This window comes from Panicum virgatum, chromosome 7K (assembly GCF_016808335.1).
Source record: "Panicum virgatum strain AP13 chromosome 7K, P.virgatum_v5, whole genome shotgun sequence".
Lineage (NCBI taxonomy): Eukaryota > Viridiplantae > Streptophyta > Magnoliopsida > Poales > Poaceae > Panicum > Panicum virgatum.
The window spans coordinates 48,950,144-48,965,974 of NC_053142.1; the positions used below are offsets into that span (position 1 = coordinate 48,950,144).

At 45.7% G+C, this 15,831-nt stretch overlaps 3 protein-coding genes across 8 annotated transcripts; all 3 read right to left on the minus strand.

The window, feature by feature from the left end:
* Window positions 1-320: 320 nt before the first annotated feature.
* On the minus strand, window positions 321-3,305 carry LOC120641919 (regulation of nuclear pre-mRNA domain-containing protein 1A-like). Its single transcript, XM_039918233.1, has 7 exons — window positions 2,984-3,305; window positions 2,263-2,510; window positions 1,969-2,130; window positions 1,732-1,888; window positions 1,507-1,649; window positions 1,340-1,375; window positions 321-1,231 (listed from the first exon to the last, which is right to left on the minus strand). Exons 1-7 carry the CDS (start codon window positions 3,057-3,059, stop codon window positions 512-514), a joined length of 1,542 nt encoding a protein of 513 aa, XP_039774167.1. The 5' UTR covers window positions 3,060-3,305; the 3' UTR covers window positions 321-511.
* Window positions 3,306-5,565: 2,260 nt separating this feature from the next.
* LOC120641921 (prostatic spermine-binding protein-like) lies at window positions 5,566-9,082 on the minus strand. Of its 5 annotated transcripts, XM_039918236.1 has the most exons (4): window positions 8,563-9,056; window positions 8,149-8,196; window positions 7,946-8,043; window positions 5,566-6,327 (listed from the first exon to the last, which is right to left on the minus strand). In XM_039918236.1, the coding sequence occupies exons 3-4, from the start codon at window positions 8,033-8,035 to the stop codon at window positions 5,872-5,874; spliced, it is 546 nt and encodes a 181-aa protein (XP_039774170.1). In that variant the 5' UTR covers window positions 8,036-8,043; window positions 8,149-8,196; window positions 8,563-9,056; the 3' UTR covers window positions 5,566-5,871. The 5 variants fall into 5 exon arrangements, with proteins under 5 accessions (XP_039774170.1, XP_039774172.1, XP_039774175.1 ...); XM_039918238.1 differs by lacking the exon at window positions 8,149-8,196 and having other exon boundaries at window positions 8,563-9,003; XM_039918241.1 differs by lacking the exons at window positions 7,946-8,043; window positions 8,149-8,196 and having other exon boundaries at window positions 8,563-9,082.
* A 759-nt stretch (window positions 9,083-9,841) lies between these two features.
* On the minus strand, window positions 9,842-14,237 carry LOC120641920 (UBP1-associated protein 2B-like). 2 transcript variants are annotated; one of them, XM_039918235.1, is made up of 2 exons: window positions 12,539-14,237; window positions 9,842-10,002 (listed from the first exon to the last, which is right to left on the minus strand). In XM_039918235.1, exon 1 carries the CDS (start codon window positions 14,135-14,137, stop codon window positions 12,548-12,550), a length of 1,590 nt encoding a protein of 529 aa, XP_039774169.1. In that variant the 5' UTR covers window positions 14,138-14,237; the 3' UTR covers window positions 9,842-10,002; window positions 12,539-12,547. The 2 variants fall into 2 exon arrangements, with proteins under 2 accessions (XP_039774169.1, XP_039774168.1); XM_039918234.1 differs by lacking the exon at window positions 9,842-10,002 and adding an exon at window positions 11,724-12,397.
* Window positions 14,238-15,831: the final 1,594 nt, after the last annotated feature.

A 15,831-nucleotide genomic window follows, 5' to 3' on the forward strand; every position in this document is an offset into this window, starting at 1 on the left:
CTGCGAGCATGCTGTTTTGTAGCTTATTTCCACTGCAAATAAAAATGCACCCTCGTCCTCATCTCCCATCTTGTGGATGCCAACACATCGAGAGCTTCTCTCCAATCTTAGGTCTAGTGGGTCCGTGTAATGGCGGTGTACATGCTAACACCCCACAGATTCAGCTTGCATCCACAGATGAATTCATGCAGCCTACTAATCAGAACAGAAACTCATTCAACTTACCGCAATTGGGGTCTACCAAACGCTATGGCTCCCCTCGTCCATGGTAATGTACGGTTCAGTGCAGCTCCACGAAAGCCAGCCAAGCACACCCTATGTGAATCTTTAACCTTCCTGTCGCTCTCCTCGCATCTTTACTCTCCTCGCATACATGTACAGTACAACATGACGAAATGGCCAAATACAGACAGTACACTCTACAGCAGTCAGATCCTGCCTACCAGTCAGCGCTAAATCGAAGAAGAAGAAAAAAATGTCACAGTTCAACAGGACTAGGCTACCAAAAATGTCACTGAGATTGGGGGTGGAAGTATTGCATTCCAGGAGGGGGCGGCTGCATCAGCCTGAAAGGCGGCACCCCGGGCTGCTGAAGGGTGAACTGCATCTGCGGCCCCAGGCTCGTCTGCGGCATGATAGCCATTTGCTGCTGGGGTGCTGTGGGTGAGGGCCTTCCTAGGTTCATCGTCTGTGGCGGTGGAGGCGGGGGTGGGGTCATGGTGCTCATGTTGTAAGGCATGCCCATCATCACGCCTCCAGGTTGCTGGACGAAATGCTGGGAAGGAGCCTGGTAGATATTGTACTGGGGCTGGGGTGCAGGGCCTTGGCTCTGCATAGGTGCTTGCTGTACTAGCATTGCCTGGGGCTGCTGCTGAGCTGTTGTGGCAACCACTTGTGGCATGGGAACGAAAGCAGCAGCATTCGTGACACTTGGTACCTGCAAGGGTTGATCAGTCTTTTGCCTCTTATCTGAGCGTGTTTCAGATGAATTCTTCGCTTCCTCAGCAGCAAACTTGGAGAGTGCAGACTGCAGTATCTGCTGAGAGTTTGATGCTGCTGCAATCTTATCCGCGAGGATAGCAGCAGCTGTCTTCTGCTGCTCCTTTGCTTGCCCATTGGGAAGCGGCTTTCCTGGCTCTGCTGATGATGCTGCATTGGGCAGTGGAATGGTTGGCTCATTCTTGAGTCTCCGTTGCATGTTTGACGCTTCATGTACCATTGCTTCAGCCAGCTGTCGATTGGAAAGTTAAAACTTAAAAACATAAGAATGGCAACTGTTTACATCTTACAGAACAATACAAGCCTGTAATGACATTTCCATGGTTTGGGGGGACATTACCTGTAACTGAGTACGGACTTTCTCCAATTCGGATTCCTGGTTAACATAAACAAGTAAGATTTCATATCTTTGTACCCAAAATACAAGTAATGATGACAAGCAAATACAAATTCAAGGAAAAAAAAACTAAATGCATCATAACTAGTCAGGGATCATGTTGTTCCAACCTGCTCCTGCAACGCCTCCTTCAATTCAGACACAACAGCTGCTCTATTTGCTTCAACTACTTTCAGCTTTTCAATGCATTTTTTCATGTTAGCCTCCTCATCTTTTAATTCTGCACAAAGAACCTCACGGCGAGGATCTTCAACTGCATACAGAGAAAATCTTAAGAACGTCTACTGAGGTAGCAAAAATGCAGGACTCGGCTCAGGCTGACAAACAACTATTACATTTGCTGCATGCGCTGTCAACATCCTTCTCCAACTTTCCAACATGACGCATAGAAGTCTTGCAGTTTTCCAGGTCAGCATCTTCATCTGCTTGTTCGCTGTGAACAGTATGCAATGCGGATACAATTTTCTCTGCAGTTCCTCCTACACCTAGTCTCTGATCAAAGACAGTGTTGAGAGAATTTCATAGCAACGAACAATTGTTAAAACAAATTCTAGCAGGAGTAGAAATCTTACAAGTTTTACAGAACGTGAATCTCTTTTAACAATCTTTATGGCCGAACTGTGAGAGCGCTTTTTTGTCATATCTAAAACAGGAAGAGGGGCAGCTCCAAACATCACATCCATAATGCCCCCAGCACGTGAACCAAAAACTCTCCGTTCTTGCCATATGTCAACCTAGGACACACATTGGTATGTTACTAGTAAGTTTTTAAGCTGCACGGTAATATTAACAGGGTACATATGCATTTTCAAAATAGATATGCAACAGTAATTGGCCAGCGCATAGCATTGATTTACGATACTCACCAGCCTAGATGCCACCTTCTTACCACGATCATCACCATTCTCAGTTACATCTTTAAGCGCTCCAGGGAGTACCTTCCAAAATTCTTCTACAAACTCTGTCCCATTGCGCTTGCTGTTCTGTAAGATGTCATTAGCAAGATAAAGGAAAGGGACCTTCTGCTCCTTGGTAGAGCTGTGGAATTGCTTGTCCCAAGTCTGGACGATTTGCTCTGCATTCTTTCTATGATAAATGCACCAATGCGACAGCGCTAGTGGTCACGAAGAGCAATAGTCAAGGCAACAATCAAATAACATGATTACATGTTATGACAAAGAAATCAATCTATTTACACCCTAGATAGGTTAAAAGATTTAAAGTCATACTGTTCCAGTAGGCATTCTAGAAAAAGAACCGAACAGAGAGTCACCAACTAGTCAAGAATCTATCTGAAAATAGTGTAGAACGGGTACAGAAGAATTTGCATTTCCAGGCGCCTAAAAATTGCTATCTTGCGCACTACCTCCCTATCCGCTATTCGAAGAGACATCCTTTTGAACGAAGCTGACAGCAATTCGACGGGCGCAAGATTACGCGCAGACAAAAAGAGATGTTTCCACAGTCTAATCACATAGAAAAGTGAGGTTAAGCGCAGAAATTGCAACTTCACAGTAAACTTCCCTTGGCACCACAAAACAACCCAAAATCCACTGATTTAGCCTGAGAAAAGCAGAGCAAGGATACTCTCGATGCATTGCTGAGTGTTGTTGAGCTTGGCGAGCTTGTCAGCGAGTATGTCCTCGCTGAACGCGCTGTTCATGGCCACCCGAACAGCACGCAGAGCTCAAATCGCCGACGCGTCGCGCAAATCTTGGGGACGAGGAGGAAGCGGGACCGATGAACCCTAGATGCAAAGGGTGCAAGGAGACCACGGCGGCGGTGGCGGAGGCATCGGCCGCCGAAATCTCGATGTGAGGATGGATCGGGGAGGCTAGGGTTTGGGGAGGTAAGAACTAAGAAGAGGAGTGTAAGCGCGATTCAGATCGGCTCTGCTCGTGTGCTTCTTTGTTTTTTATTTGGATGCTTTATTTAAAAAAAGGGATCATCAACTTATTCTCATTTTAGTCATCAAATTACACAAGTTTTAAATTTAGATCAAGAATGACATTTGGTATAAAAAAAAGTACAAGATATTACGTGACATCCAAATGTTCAAAATAAATAATGACCTTCTGAAGCACACGTATAGGATTTAGGTTAAATAAGTATACTTAAAGCATCTCCCAAAAGTATCCTATTTCTCTTCCTCATTCTTATTTTTTTGAAAAAGACAAAAAAAACAATCTTCAATAGTTCCTCACCCTAATTCTCTGTCTCCTAACAATTAGCAAATTGAGTTCCCTTTTGCGTAAAAATACGCATGCCTCCGTCGCTCCCTATTGCCCCTCCCCGCGACATTTTTTTTTGTCGCGCCGTCTTCTTCTCCGCGTCATCCCTCCTTCGAGCCATGAATACAGTCCATTCTTTTGATTTTTCCCACATTCTATGATTTAGGGTTTAGTTTCTGTGGCCGTCACCGCCACCGTTGGCCTGTCCGCCATGGACTGCGCCCGCCGCTATTTCTTCCTGCACCGATTCCAGCCGCCACGGTGCATCACCACGCAAGTAAGAGGTAAAACGGAACTCTCTCGTCGTTCTCTTTCTTTTCCCCCGAATTTTAAGCCCTCTTGTGCCCTAAATCACCGGCAATCTAACTTGCAAGAAACTCCTGTCCGCTAGCCATGGAAGTTTCTCGTGAAATTATCCTTGTAGGGCTACAACTTCTCATTTTTGGAGTAAAATATGGAACTCTTCGAGATGGACTCTTTTTTGTCTTTTCATACCTATTTGGGGAGTTGCCAAACAACAAGTTTTGGGAAAAAAATATTAGAAACTCTTAGAGTTATCTCATCTCAAACAAAAATAAGATTACATAGCTTCCGTATCTTAATTATATAGCTAATATGCTCGTCATTACTACGGGAAGTCATATAAAATTATAAATATATATTGATTAGCATAGTAATTGTCGGTTGAGAACTTTAGTTTTTTATTATTTTACTCGCCAAACGCTAATTCTAAACGGTCTCGAACTCTCAACTCAGCAAACGGTCACCGGATTTTGATTAGAACTCCAATTGACGGACTAAGAAAACAATCCTTGCTTTAGAAATAGGTAAAGATTTTCACTCTTACTCGTCTCTCAACTTCATTTCACATTACATTTTTCATTATAGACGATTATCGACCCTCATACTTGGTCGAGCTAGTCAAACTTACATTCTAGGGGGCTTTCTCATGGTTGACCCTAGTTTCTCGACTCTCGAGCCATGTTAGTCCATGCCAACCTTTATGTTTAAGTACTACCTCTGTTTCAAATTATAGTTTGTTTGATTTTTTCGTCCCTAAGTTTGACCACTTGTCTTATTCAAAAAAATATGTAAACATTGCAAAATTTAAGTTATTTTTGAAGATCTTGTATTGATAAAGCAACTCACAACATAAAAAGATATTTTGCATAAATTTTTGAATAAAATAAGTGATCAAACTTGGGGTTAAAAAAGTCAAATGACCTATAATTTAAAACAGAGGGAGTAAAAATCTATTTAGCTTCTTCACGCCAAGACTTCTTAAGGATTTGTCGGTTTAGTCTCCCATAGATGTTTATATGAACTAGATTTTGTACATATATTTATAGATATGAGTATGCATGCGTATACATGAACCTATGCGTCTGTATTGTATGTTAAAAAAAACAGTCCATGACAATGTCTCATGCGGCGTAGAACCGCGGCCCAAACTAAGCACGCGTGAAGCTCCACCCCTATTGGGCAGCGCGACAAAGACACAAAAAGTAGCGGGGGGTCAACGCCATGAGCTAAGTCGGGATACCAAGTAGAGGACGGGTTCAAGGTGATAGTAGAGACATCGCTGTCAACAGGTGGAGCCGTGGAGGTTTGGGAAGCAGGGGCAACGACGCTGGTTTACGGGCACCGGCGGGTAGTAGGGCGGGCACCAAGAAAGTACGACACGGGCGGCTCGAGCGTTACCTGCTCCTTGGCATTGTAAAGAGCCCTTTCGTGCTGGACGATCTGGTCTGAACGAAAAGCTCAAGCACTCCTGGCTATGGGCTCTATCGTCTCTTTTCCAACCAGTGACTTGCTTTTGTTCAGCTCATCAGTTAAATTAGCTGAGATTTCAGTCGAATACAAACGTAAAATACACACAAAGATGCAAAACGAATTCATTATTGCAGGTGAAGTTAACAGCCGAGACTTCATGGTCGATTCTGTACTGAGATAAGAGATGGCATATTCAATCTCGAGGCCTTGATGGCATATTCAATCCCGAGGCTTTCATCACTCAGGTTGAATTATGTTAGCGAAACATCTGTTCAACTCCACTGAAGCAAGCAACAATGACAGAGTTCTCCCTAATTGCCTCAAATCATAAAAAGCCCCTACAAGCCCACACGTGCAGTGCCGCAGAACGTGTGGAGCCTTCGTAACTCTAAAGGAAAGTTCGATTGCGAGGACAGGACGAAAAGCGAGCCAGGATTCAGCACATGGTAACTATTGCCGGATTGAAGATCTTCACTTCTTCCTCTTCTTTGGGGGCTGGAGTGACTCTTCATCGTCATCTTCATCCTCATTCTCATCTTGGTCGTCGTCTTCCCCTTCTACACCCTCGTCATCATCCTCACCGCCATCTTCATCATCGTCATCATCATCATTGTCGTCGTCGTCATCGTCATCGTCATCACCACCACCGCCTTCCTCCTGGTCTTCTGGTTCTTCCTCATCTTCCTCACCATTTTCCTCACCATCACCTCTTTGTTTCTTCTTGTTCTCGTTGCCCTTTGGGTTATCATATCCCTCTCCTTCTGAGATGTCCTCTTCTCCTTCTGAGATGTCCTCTTCACCCTCCCCAAAGTCACCATCTTCGTCATCATCGTCACCGCCGTCATCTTCATCACCAGCATCAGTGGGTTCAAGCTCGTCACCCTTCTTTCCGCTCATTTTGAAGTCAGGCATACAATAGGTAGGATCCTGTACATTGATCAAGCAAATATCCATAATGTCAACATTCAGAACAATGCTAAAACACTGAAGAAACAGAAATTTGTATAGCACAAAGGGTAAGATATGTTGAGAATGCTTGAACACACATATCACAAAAATGCAACAGAAGGGAAGAAATAATCAAATTGCACCATAGCGAATGAACCATATGTACAGACGCAAATAGCTAGCTCGCCAAGGGGAAAAAACTTTTGATAGCCAAGAAACATCACCTTAGGCACAGCACAAACAGCAGACAATTAGATTTACAAGGTAAAATAGACGTCTGATCTCAAATAGCAAGAACAGTAAACCAATGTGCAATTATATGGTCCAAGAGTTCTGATATAGCATTCATGTGGCTGTCATAGAGAGGAACAGAAAGCTCATCCCGCTTTTATTGTCCAGGTCACCTAGATACATTTTTTTCATTCTTCCTGGATGGCTTCTAACTTGCAACCAGCTAAAGGGCTTGAGCCATCAAAGCTGGATTTTTTGTATTTAACATTGTCCTGTGTCGATGAGTGTAAAATAGGATAGTTTGCTGCAGAACTGACCTGGTACAGTCAACCATAACCATGTGGAGATACAGTATCATCCACCAGTCGACATGGTAGATGACTGGATCTAACGAACGAAAACGTGGATCTACTGCAACTGTTCAAGTACCAGCTCTGGAGGGTAGGCTGAAGAGTACAACTACCTGGGGCCACATGTCATCGGGGGCCGTAAGAACTTAGCTTTCAGTTCCCACCCTGAGCCTGAGGCCGAGGCATCTAACCTGCTGGAAATTTACAAACGGCTTCGGCAATGGAGGCATGGAGCAAAGGGACCACGTCAAAAATATCTCAGTTACGAAGGGACCCAACTGCAAGGCTCTAGTGTCGCAGTCGCATCTTCCTTGCAAAAAAAAAAGTGCAAACGGCAAGCACGCCGACCGGGGGGGAGACAGCCATGGCGTTAAAGAAAGGCTTTCTTTCTTTTTTGCGAAAGTTAAAGAAAGGCTTTCTCGTCCTTAAGGAAGTACAAATTATGTGCTGAAAATTAGATGCACAACAATTTAGAGAAAAAGAAGGATTTAACCGCATAATTACACTACAACAGAAAGCAGATCACTTTCTAATCATCTTGCTTAGAAGGTAAGCCACTGAATGAAATTGTCCACCAGTTTCTTGTTTTCTGGGGGGGGGGGAGCCTTTGAGAGTTGTTGATGAGGAGTAAAAAAAAATCTGAGGAGGCATCTATTGGTGTCATGGGAAGCGAATATTCGGGCGCGGGGTAGGCACGTAATTAGTAAGCAACAAGAGGGCGCTTTTTATATCCTGAGGTCCGGTGGGCCCACCCCCCACGGAACTCAAATCCCCAGCCGGAACCACGCCCTAAACCCACCCCCACAAATCCGCATCCGAAAAGTCCGAGACAAAGAACAATATCCCACCCACTCGACGGCCCAAAGCAGGCTCGCACCAGTATGATATTTTCCTCGAAAAAACAGAGGAGAAGGGCAAGCTAATCGAGGAGAAAAAAAAATATAGCACCGAATCAAAAGGACCAGAACGGCAAGATGAAACAGAGGCACGCCAGTGATTCTGCTAGTTGTTTTTACCTCGGCGCCGAGCGGCTTCTCCAAGACGACGGCGTCGCCGGCGCCGGCGTGGACGGCTCCGGTGGCGGCAGCGGGCGTCATGGTGTCCATCTGGACGGCTGTAGACGAGGCCACGCGGACATGCACAGGGAACAAGGTCCGTCAGATGGGACAGTATACCGTTGGGGCAAGCCAGCAAAACTTAAAAACTGGCAGCGGTTTACTTTCTCAAGGCCGAGCGTAAGGCCTTCAGCCCTGAGATTTTGTGCCCCCTAATTTTAGCAAAAACCCAATCTTAGATTTGCTCGCAGAGCACAAGTACAACTGTCAGGCAAATAAAGCTCTGGCGACTTGGGGGAAAAAATTGGATAAAACAGAGATGAACAACATGGCACTTCATATCACAAGAGAACCTCAAATGTTAGACATGTCTCTGTTCTGCAAGAGAAATATTTCACAAACATGCATATAAAAGGTACAGGCTATGAAAGAGATAAAAACTACATGGCTCCATGCATGAAACTACAAACCAGGAAGAGTTTAGGCGTTAACAGAGGCAACAGATAGGATTATCCTCACCAGCAAGAACATGAAGTAATTCAGTGTGGCCAGGCAAGAGACAGGGGCAGGGAGGTTACCTTTGTGTCGAGGAACTGGAACTGGGCGGCGCAGATCTGAAGGTTTCAAGGAGGCTACTAGTCGAACTCCGAGGCTGCAACGGGAGGATGGAGCAGAGGAAAGGAGGAGACTTTTTCACTCTAGAGAGGCCGGAGGGAGAGGGCAGAGGAGCCGGGCAGCTCGGGCAGGAGGGGCAGGGCAGGTGGTGGGCGCAGGATAGGCCGGGGCTTGCCGTGGCAACTGATGGGTGGAGGGCATATGCGTAAATAACTTGTTTCCCGGGGGGGCTTGAAGAGAGATCCTGTGGGCTTAAACAGTGAAGAAAAAAACTGAACGGCGAATCAGACGGCTAGCGTTACGCACGGATTAGTTAATCCGCGGTAACCTTGGACCGTCATCGCGGGGGTGGGCGCAGGGGCAGCGGCGGCTTTTGCTTCCCACTCGAGACCTGACCACCGGACGCTTTTGAAGCCTGAACTACTCGGGCTGAAAGACCAAACAGGCTGGCAACTAGCCAAAACGGAGGACAATTCCTCACCAGCCAAGCAAGCGCGCACGTCGCTAACGACGTCCTCAACGCCTCAGACATGACGTGATATACACCAAGGTTTCTTCTCGTGAATAAGAGGAAATTCAGTGTCACGCATTGAATATCACCATGAGTAGGTGGGGGGAACGGAGAGCCGTTGAGGCATCAGCGAGAAGCACGCGCTGCGGCAGAGTTTCTTTGTTTTTACAAGGTATAAAATCTGGAAAAAGATCTGTGCTAGTACGTCAGGACGACGCCCACCTGTTTTCCGCAGGAAGACCACCAGTTCCGGCATGCAACCCCCCCCCCCCCCCCCCCCCAAAACGCCTTTTATTTATAAAAAAAAATCCCAACGCCCGTGCGGCGACAAAATAGACGTCTTATCGTCCCAACGGGAGTTTAACAGAGGAAATCGCAGAAATGGTTGGGTCAACACAGCAGTACAGCACCATGCCGTGCCACCAATCCTGTCGGCAGTAAGCACCGCTCATTTTGATAAAACACTTATCTGCGGGAAACTAACAGAAAGGCAGTGCGCAAACGAAACCTAACAGGCTAGCAAGGGGAGGAAAGTTCAAAAAAGTGAATATTATGAGACAGCTTCAGAGAGAGCATCAGGCTACTTGCATGCAGGATGCTTGTGTAAAGGAAAGCTGTGCAAATTAGTGGGGGCGACGGGGAGTCAGGAATGGGATTCCTTTGTTCTGACGGTCTAAACATCTTCAACAACAATTGATGAATGTTCGAGTCCGAATCATTCGTAACAAGGGTAGTAAAAACACATACCTTCCAAATTGTGTGAGGCAGCAACTGTCATGGATACATTATACCATAGCTACACCCCTTGTAGAACAGTCCACACCGTGCCCATACCAATAAATAGTTCATGTGACGAAAACCATGTGCACGCAACTCAGATTCTAAAATATAGCTGAAGATAAAAAAAAGTGACATGTTACAATATGCTTTAGCATTCATGGTCAAGAGGATAGTAGCTTGCTCCCTGGATGTGGTCATCACTCCACATAACAAATTATCTGACTGAGATCCCTTACACTTAACTGTGTTTGGGCAATCTATGAATCAAACAGGTTCCCTGAGATTTTCATCTTAGATTTAATTAAGACTGTACTGAGCTGAAAATCCTAAAAAACCACAAGAACTTGGAGCAACGAGTACAAACATAACTCTGTAATAAGCCCAATCAAATTGTATGCTGTATAAGAACGATCATGTGCTCATAAGAGGCTCATAGAAACCACATTCCGTAAGGATGCAAACATGATTATAAGTATAGAAGAACACAACAATATCAATAGAACATTAATGATACGAGGTTGAATAGTTCTTCAATAGTTAGCAAGACAATCTGGCACAGAAAGGCGTAATCATGACAGTGATAAGCAGATCCAAAGGAACATTGACATTCGATCACCAGAGAGTATAATTATGTAAGCAACAAATAGCTTTGTTGACAATGAAGCAAAAACTAGAAGGGTCAAAAACAAAGGAACAATTATTAGTAGTGGTATGTGAGACTAAATAAAACATTTAGAACTGTTAGCTATCAACTATCATGACAATTCCCCCACACAGGAATAGAAGATAACTGTCGTCATAAGAATGGAATACCATTACACTTATCTGCAAAACTTGGGCAGGCTAGAAGGCATAGTCAATGGGGTCAATAGTGCTGTAATGTTTACTAAGAGGAATTTGCTAGTGCTAAGATGAATTAATGGATTAAGCAAAAGTCGCAGGGAGCTGAGATCTGCGCATGAGCTTATAGTCTGAAGAGCAGGGTGCCCATTAGTCTAAAACCCCAAGAAAATAACATAACAGAAATGCCAAACAGAAGGTGACCTAGCCTGGCCTGTGCCACCTGGTCTAGCAAAACATGTCATAAGGCAGAATGCCCCCCCCCCCCCCCCACCCACACCCACCCACCCCACCCCCACCACCAACCAGCTGAAGTGTGTTTTCTGCACTATATGAGCTATTACTGTGTTTTAGAAATTGCAATGTGGTAAACCATGTTAGATCAATTGGTCATGTGCCCAAGTTCCAACTGTATTACTTCAACTATAGCAGTATTATTCATATCTAGAAACAAACACTGCCCAAAAGCACCAAGATAAAACAACCACGACCAGCCAGTCATGTAGATCATCAATAGCAAAACTAATTCCATGTTGAAATAAATACAACAGTTGCATAGCCCATGAATAGTACTGCTACTTTCATGTTCTGCAAAGAAAACATAGTAGTCTGGTTGCATGCATAAGGATTAAAAATTATTGATACGACTTGGCAGTTTCATCCTGGCTTACTCTGGAGTTCTCATGAGACTCAACATTTCAGATGTCACCATTGAGCTTCTAGAGAGGGCTCAACAGCTTAGTCATCTACCAGCAGTAAGAACAAATTCTAGTAATCAAAGTCTTATTGCCTTATTGAATCTAATAGGAAGATTGCAAGAAAAACCTTTCATTTGTCCTTATCCATCATATCCTAACATAAGCAATTAATGAAAAAAATCAACTAAAGTGGAGGTATAGTTCAGGAAAGGGGCTAATTTATTTAGTAATCCAGTTATGAAGTGTCAGGACAACAGGCTATGAGCGTGTATAATAAAGTAATCCTGGCACAAAAAAGAGCTCCAACTGTTATGCTTCAATCTCAGAGAACTTCTCAAGGTATATGAACACTAGATACCAAACAGAAATACCATAAGCTAGGCTCTATCCCTCAAGTTCACTTTATAAAGCACGGTATACATAATAGATTCAATCAATCTACACAGCTACTGTTAAACACCGGGCAAATTTAGAAATAAACTTGGAAGGCAACAAAGCTGCAAGATATTTAAGATCTTAAATGTTGTAGTCCCTGAACCCAACATCAAAGCAGAAACTTCCAAGTTCCAAGTTGAAGGCAAAAGCCATCAATACCCACCCATACATCCAAACAGCACCACAACTGTAACTGCAATTAAAATGTCTTCGAGTGCCCAGAAAAACCATTTGATATTGCTGACGAGACCAGATAACAGCCAAATTGTCAAAATACAGATATTTCGGTACATGAAATCCAATACAGATGATAGAGTACATAATTAATCCGCAATAGCAAAACTACATTGTAGGCAATAAAAATGACATAATTCTTCAAGAAAGTTTCTCCTTCAAATACTGCCACAAAGGTATCTGTCAAATCTGGTAAAGTCAACAGCAGGAACCCTTTCACAACATTTTGGCACCAACATAGACTTAAAAGCCATCCGAATGGAAAATCACATGAACCAACCACGACCCGCAGATGCCAAACTAAAATACAAGGAAACGAATCAGAAGAGTATACGAGCAAGATCAACGAATCACAAAAAAATGCATAGAGAATGAAGGAACTCAAATCAACAGTAAAAATGTGAGTCATAAAACAATGTAACAGGTTTAGAGTTAATATACCTAGTTCCTTCAGTATCCACCCTGAAAACCAGTGCCCCCGATCTGAGCACCAGGCACTTGGCCCTGCCCAGCAGCCCCAGCCTGATAACCAGCAGCACTAGCGGCGGCGGCCGCAGCTGCTGCAGTACTAGTCTGGGTAGTTGCTTGGCCAACCTGAAACCCAGGTGGCCCTTGATAACCAGGGGGAGCTCCAGCTCCTTGATATGCAGCAGCAGCAGCTTGAACACCCACTGCATTTGGGAAAGTGGCACCTCCAGCTCCAAATGCCTGTGTCCCAAATCCCTGAGCTCCAAAACCTGTAAGACCAGCTGTGTGTGCCTGCTGCCCCCCAGCACCCAGTGCAGCAGCAGCAAAGGCCGGGTTCATAGCTGCAAGCATGGCTGGTGTCATCCCCAGCGCGGCTGGGTTCTGCATTGCCGCTATCATGGCAAGCATTGCATTGGGCTGCGCAAATGCCTGTTGTTGTGCACCTAATCCCAGCATAGCAGCTTGTTGTGCAAAACCCAAATCAGTAACAGCAGTAGTACCATATGCTGATGCATCATATGGGCTAATGGCAGCAGTGGCAGGAGCAGTCATTTGTGCGGCTGCGGCCGCAGAGGCAGTGGCGGCATTAGAATTAGCATTTGCATTTGTCCCAGATGAGCCCTTGGTCCTCCCATCTATAGCTTTCTGCACATTCAGCATCTTGCCATCAAAATTCTTCACTGGGTCCTCCAATGCACGGCGGGCACTCTCCACAGACTTGTAAACAAACAATGCAAATCCCTTAGGTTTGCCAGTGTTCTTGTCAAAGCCCAAGGGCCCCTCCTCAATCTCACCAAACTGCGAGAAGTACTCAAATAGGCGGTCGACGTCCACATCAGCATGCACATTACCAACAAATATCTTGCGTGGCATGTTATCGGGTTGCGAGGATGAGGAGCCAGAAGCATTGCCGGTGGTACCGGCGTTGGAGTTGGAATTGGTGTTGGTGTTGGTGTTGGCGTTGGAGGTAGGGTTCTGAGACTGAGAGGCTGGGGGTGCGGGACCTGAGGCGGCGAGGTGGCAGAAAGCAAGACGACCTCCGATTTGGAGCTGGGGGCGGCGGAGGGCGCGGAGCGCAGCGCGGCGGGAGCGGAAGAGGACGAACCCGTAGCCCTTGGATCTGCCCGACTGCTTGTCGGAGATGACGCGGCAGTCCTCGAGCTCGCCGAAGCGTGAGAAGGCGGAACGGAGGTCGTCGGCGCCGGCGCCCCACCCGAGGCCGTGGACGAAGAGCTTCCTGCTCGCGGGGTCGGCCTCCGCGGCGCGGCGCACGGCCGCCATCGTGACGGGGCTCGCCTCCGCGGCCGTGCGGAGTAGCGACACGAGCTGCTCCCGCGACAGCGGCTCGAGGAGCTTCCCGATGTCCTCCGCCTCGCCCTCATCGTCGATGGCGACCTCGTCCTCGTCCTCCTCGGCGGAGGCGGTGGGCTCCGGGTCGTCGGTGATGGGGAAGTAGATGGTGCCGCGGGGCTTGTTCTCGGAGGACGCCGGTTCCTGGCTGCGGTTCCCGGCGGCTGGCTCCGCGGCGGCGGCGGACTCGGCCGGATCGGCTTTTCGCTTCTTCGGCGCCATCGGGAGGCGAGCTAGGGTTTAGGCGCACGCTTGTCCGCAGGCAGGGGAGATTATTGGGAATTTGGGATTTCCGGACACTGATGAAAGGAGAGAGAAATGGAGGTGGGGTAAATATACGAGGCCCTCGCCTCTTCATTAACGGCGAGCTGGCGGCGCCGAAAAGCCCATGAAAATTAGGCCATGCTGTAGAGGCCTTTACTGGAGGCCCAACAGTCATCCTAAGTTTTCTTCTTGCTAAGCTCGGCCCGGGAGCGCCCACATAGCCCAGATCATCGCTGAATTTCTTCCATCCCATTAGCTTCAGAGGCTGTCCTTGTACTGATTTCTGCAGAATCACCACAATTTTGCATATGTGTGTTGAAAATAGATGTTACTAAAGGCATCTGAGTTCAACTGCAAGCTTTTATCTGCAGTCAAAACAAGGAAAACTTGGTCATTTTTAGAAGAAAAAAATAACCGTAAGCTGCATTTGAACAGAAATCAGTCGCCCAAAGTCATCAGAGCAATAAGGACGAAATCGGGCAACCCACCTTTTTTTTACACGAGGAAGGCCCCATTTCCATTAAAGAACGGAAATTCCACAGTTTTACAAGTAACCAGAACAGCCGGATTGAGGAATGACAGAACAAGAACTAAGCAGTTTGGAGAGTTGGAAGGACTGACATTCAATCCCCCAACTCCCAGCAACCAAAAGAAGACCCTAGGATTCCTAGGAAGCGACCTCAACACAAAGAGGCCTAACGTTCACAGTACTGAAACCACCGTAAAGAACAGAAGACACGGAAAAAGAGCAACAGACGACATCACGCCTCAGCATCAGTCGAATCATCCATATCGTCAACTTGAGAGTGAGCCGGCGGCAGCAGAAGCGGAGGATTGGGGTGTTGCTGCTGAACCATCATCCGACTAGCACAGGAAAGCAAGAGCTTCACTCCCTCCACGATCTTCCCTTGCATCTCCGCTCCATATAAACCTGCCCAGTAGGACATAAGCGCACAAGCATAAGACAGGATCTCGGCTGGATTTTTCAACCTTTTATTTTCGAAGTAAGCTGAGTTTTGTTTTTTCCAGATGGCCCAACAGATGGCCGCAACACAAAATGTATATACTTGCTGTCCATCAGGTAGCCAGTGGGAAATCCATTGTTTGTATTGTGTTAAGTTCCCTGGTATGTTAGATGCGCCAATACAAAGGCCAATCAAGCCCCAAAGTACCTTTGCAATAGGACATAAGAAGAAGAGGTGGTCGATATATTCATGAGAAGAGCAGAAGTAACATGTTGGGGATCCCAACCAATTCTTTTTTAGCAAATTATCTTTTGTAAGAACAGCATTGTTCTCTAAAAGCCACATAAAAACTTTAATCCTGTGAGGAATTCGAGCTTTCCATATGTGGTTAAAGGAGATACCCTGATCATTTGAGGTCAGAGAATCATATATTGATCTGGTAGAGAAAACACCGTTCTTGTTGCATTTCCAGGAGATCACATCTTGAGAATTATCAAAAGGATAATTGTATATCTCGTTCACTAGATCCAACCAGGAGGTGAAAAGAATAGGAGAAAGCCATCTTGTGAATTGCAATTGTGCATTATTTGATAAAAAATGATGGACATACACCCATTTGTCTGCACAAAATTCATATAGAACAGGGTACAGTAAGCAGAGAGGTTTGTCATCAAACCAAGGGTCTTC